This window comes from Aquarana catesbeiana, linkage group LG10 (genome assembly GCF_042186555.1).
Source record: "Aquarana catesbeiana isolate 2022-GZ linkage group LG10, ASM4218655v1, whole genome shotgun sequence".
NCBI lineage: Eukaryota > Metazoa > Chordata > Amphibia > Anura > Ranidae > Aquarana > Aquarana catesbeiana.
In genome coordinates this window covers 226522245-226525578 of record NC_133333.1, presented here as the reverse complement: position 1 = coordinate 226525578, position 3334 = coordinate 226522245, and the positions used below count along the sequence as shown (strand labels likewise).

At 38.0% G+C, this 3334-nt stretch overlaps 1 protein-coding gene across 1 annotated transcript; it reads left to right on the top strand.

The window, feature by feature from the left end:
* Positions 1-317: 317 nt before the first annotated feature.
* LOC141109891 (olfactory receptor 6N1-like) lies at positions 318-1274 on the top strand. The gene has a single exon (XM_073601148.1). The coding sequence runs from the start codon at positions 318-320 to the stop codon at positions 1272-1274; it is 957 nt and encodes a 318-aa protein (XP_073457249.1).
* Positions 1275-3334: the final 2060 nt, after the last annotated feature.

Here is a 3334-nt window from a genome sequence, read left to right as displayed (position 1 = left end):
ATATGTCAGTATTACATTGTATATCCCTGTACGTTGTGGTCGTTCAGGTGCTTATCTAATAGTTTTTTGAAATTGTCAATGCTTCCTGCTGAGACCACCACCTGTGGAAGGGAATTCCACATCCTTACCACTCTTAAAGTAAAGAACCCTCTACGCAGTTTAAGGTTGAACCTCTTTTCTTCTAATTTTAGTGAATTTTAGTGTCTTATTAAGTTCCCTCAAGAGGAAAAGTTTAATGTTTTTACTTCTGTTCCTGTTCCCTTTTTTTCATTGTTTATTTAACTATTTCTGTATTACAGGTACAACATATACAAATTATGGAGAAACTTGACAACCATAGCAAAGTTAATGAAATTATACTATCTGGGTTCCCAAGTCTCGAACGTTTTCACATTTTACTCTTTGTGATACTTCTGATCATCTATCTGTTCATCATCACTGGCAATTGTTTAATTATATTAGTCATTCAGAACGTGCCCAGCCTACACTTTCCCATGTATTTCTTCATTGGGGCTTTATCATGTCTGGAGATTTGTTATACAGCAGTCACAATTCCAAAAATGCTGGCCGACCTACTGGATAAAGAGAATAAAATCTCTTTCACTGGGTGTCTACTACAAGCCTACTTCCTACATGCTTTTGGAGCTGCAGAATGTTATATCCTTACCATAATGGCCTATGATCGGTATTTGGCCATCTGTAAACCGCTACAATACACATCTATAATGTCAACTAGGCTTTATCTCAGCTTAGTTATTGCTTGTGTTATTGGTGGATTTATCAGCCCTGTGCTTGAAGCTATCTTAATATCTCTTCTACCTTATTGTGGTCCAAATCAAATAGAAAATGTTTTCTGTGACTTCCCTCCATTGATCTCATTGGCATGTACTGATACAAAGATGTACATACTGGTTGAGTTTGTGGTCAGCTCTTTCATCATCCTTTTAAGTTTTGCCTTTGTTCTGCTATCTTACATCAGAGTAATACTTGTTATAATAAAGATCAAGTCCAAAGTTGGGCGTCAGAAGACGTTCTCGACTTGTGGGGCCCATCTCATCGTTGTCAGTCTATTCTTTGGCAGCATTGGCTTTATGTACTTGCGTATTACAAAAAGTGCCTCTGTAGACTATGATAGGGCTGTTGGTCTTACTTATGCTGTTTTTACCCCTTTAGCTAACCCTATCATATATGGCTTGAGAAATCATGATATTAAAACATTTTTGCTCAGACGTGTACAATCTCAGAATTTTTTTCACGTTCTGATTTCAAAATAATTGAAATTAAGTCTATAATATTTGGTGCAAGATATTAAAACCTTCATAATGCTTCACTGATGGTCTACTATGATGTTCATTTTTTTTTTAAATTGGGTTATCGGTAAAGTATATCTAAAGTCAAAAACTTTTCTTTTGCTTTGGATGGAGCGGGGACAGGGTAACCACTTCAGCTCCGGAAGAACTTAGCCCTTCATGACCGGGCCATTTTTTGCAATTCGGCACTGCGCTACTATAACTGGTAATTGAGCAGTCATGCAATACTGTACCCAAACAAATATATATTTTTTCTCACAGTAATAGAGAATTATTTTGATCACCAAATTTTTATTTTTTGCAATATAAAATCGAAAAAAGACAAAGAAATTTTGAAAAAAACAATATTTTTTACTTTGTGCTATAAATATCCAATAAATATATAAGAAAAAATTAATTTAGTTATAAATGTAGGGCAAAATATATTCTGCAATGTCTTTAATAGAAAAAATCCCAATAAGCATATATTGATTGGTTTGCATGAAAGTTATAACATCTACAAACTATGGTAAATGTGTTGGAATTTTTTTTTTTTTATACTACTAATAGCAGTGATCAGTGACTTATAATTGGACAAAGATAATGCGGTGAGCAATGCGACACTAACCGACACGGGGGGGAACTAACTGCCATTGACAACACCAGTGACATTAACCACTAGCCGACCAGCGCACGACGATGTACGTCGGCACAATGGCATGGCTGGGCAAAGGGGAGTACAGGTACGTCCCCTTTAAATTGCGGCATTGTGGGCTCCGTGACCGTGCCCGCGGGTCCCGCGGACTCGATGTACGCCGGTGTCCCAGCGATTGTGTCATGGACCGGAAGAACAGGGAGATGCCTTTGTAAACAAGGCATTTCCCCATTCTGCCCCAAAAGGGTGTCAAAAGTGTCCGATGTGTCCGCCATAATGTCGCAGTCAGGATAAAAATCGAAGATCGCCGTCATTACTAATAAAAAAAAATTAATAATAAAAATGTTATAAATCTATCCCCTATTTTGTAGACGCTATAACTTTTGTGCAAACCAATCACTATACGCTTATTGAAATTTTTTTTACCAAAAATATATAGAAGAATACATATCGGCCTAAACTGAGGAAAAAATTATATTTTTTGGGGATATTTATTATAGCAAAAAGTAAAAAATATTGCTTTTTTTTCAAAATTGTCGCTTTTTTTTTGTTTATAGCGCAAAAAATAGAAACCACAGAGGTGATCAAATACTACCAAAAGAAAGCTCTATTTGTGGGAAAAAAAAGGACATCAATTTTGTTTGGGTGCATCGGCGCACGACCGCGCAATTGTCAGTTAAAGCTACGCAGTGCCGTATCGTAAAAAGTGCTTTGGTCAGGAAGGGGGTAAATCCTTCCGGGGCTGAAGCGGTTAATACAGTGATCAGTGCTAATACTATGCACTGTCACTGTACTAATGAAACAGAAACGTCACACTGGAAGTGTGAGACTCAGCACTAGACCTGCTGGCTATGGATCATGTTCATCTTGATAATATAAAAGTAATAGTCCCAGTGGATATAAAAATTACTAAATAGGGTCTATAGTTTCAATGTCTGCTGGAGGTTGCTTCAACAACAAGGTGAAATCTCTTCTGTCATTGAGAGAATCAGCTAGCGTCCTCCGGACTCCTGGCTCCCCCATGCGGTGCTCCCTGCTCACCACCGTGTTCCCTCGCTCTGACGTGCTGTCAACCCTACATGCCTGTTTTATTGGATAACTTGTGAGTGCACCATCTGTTTTTATGTTTCAATCTCTACTAATAAACAATACTGCACTATAGGTGGCTTGGAGTTCTCTCTTCCCCCTCTCACTGTACTAATGACACTGGATGGGAAGGGGTTAACATCTAGGGCGATCAAGGGGGTTAAATGTGTGTTTAACTATGTGTAATGTATGTAAAGTGTCCTACTTTTACTATTATATCTATCAGTTTGCAAAACAGGGATGAGACACTGACAGATCGCTCCCTCTGTACAGAGCTGTGTTGCTTATGAACACAGAGCTCTCA

Bases quoted from the DNA above. Each gene is read 5' to 3' on its own strand.
- LOC141109891 (XM_073601148.1), top strand. From the start codon at position 318: ATGGAGAAACTTGACAACCATAGCAAAGTTAATGAAATTATACTATCT.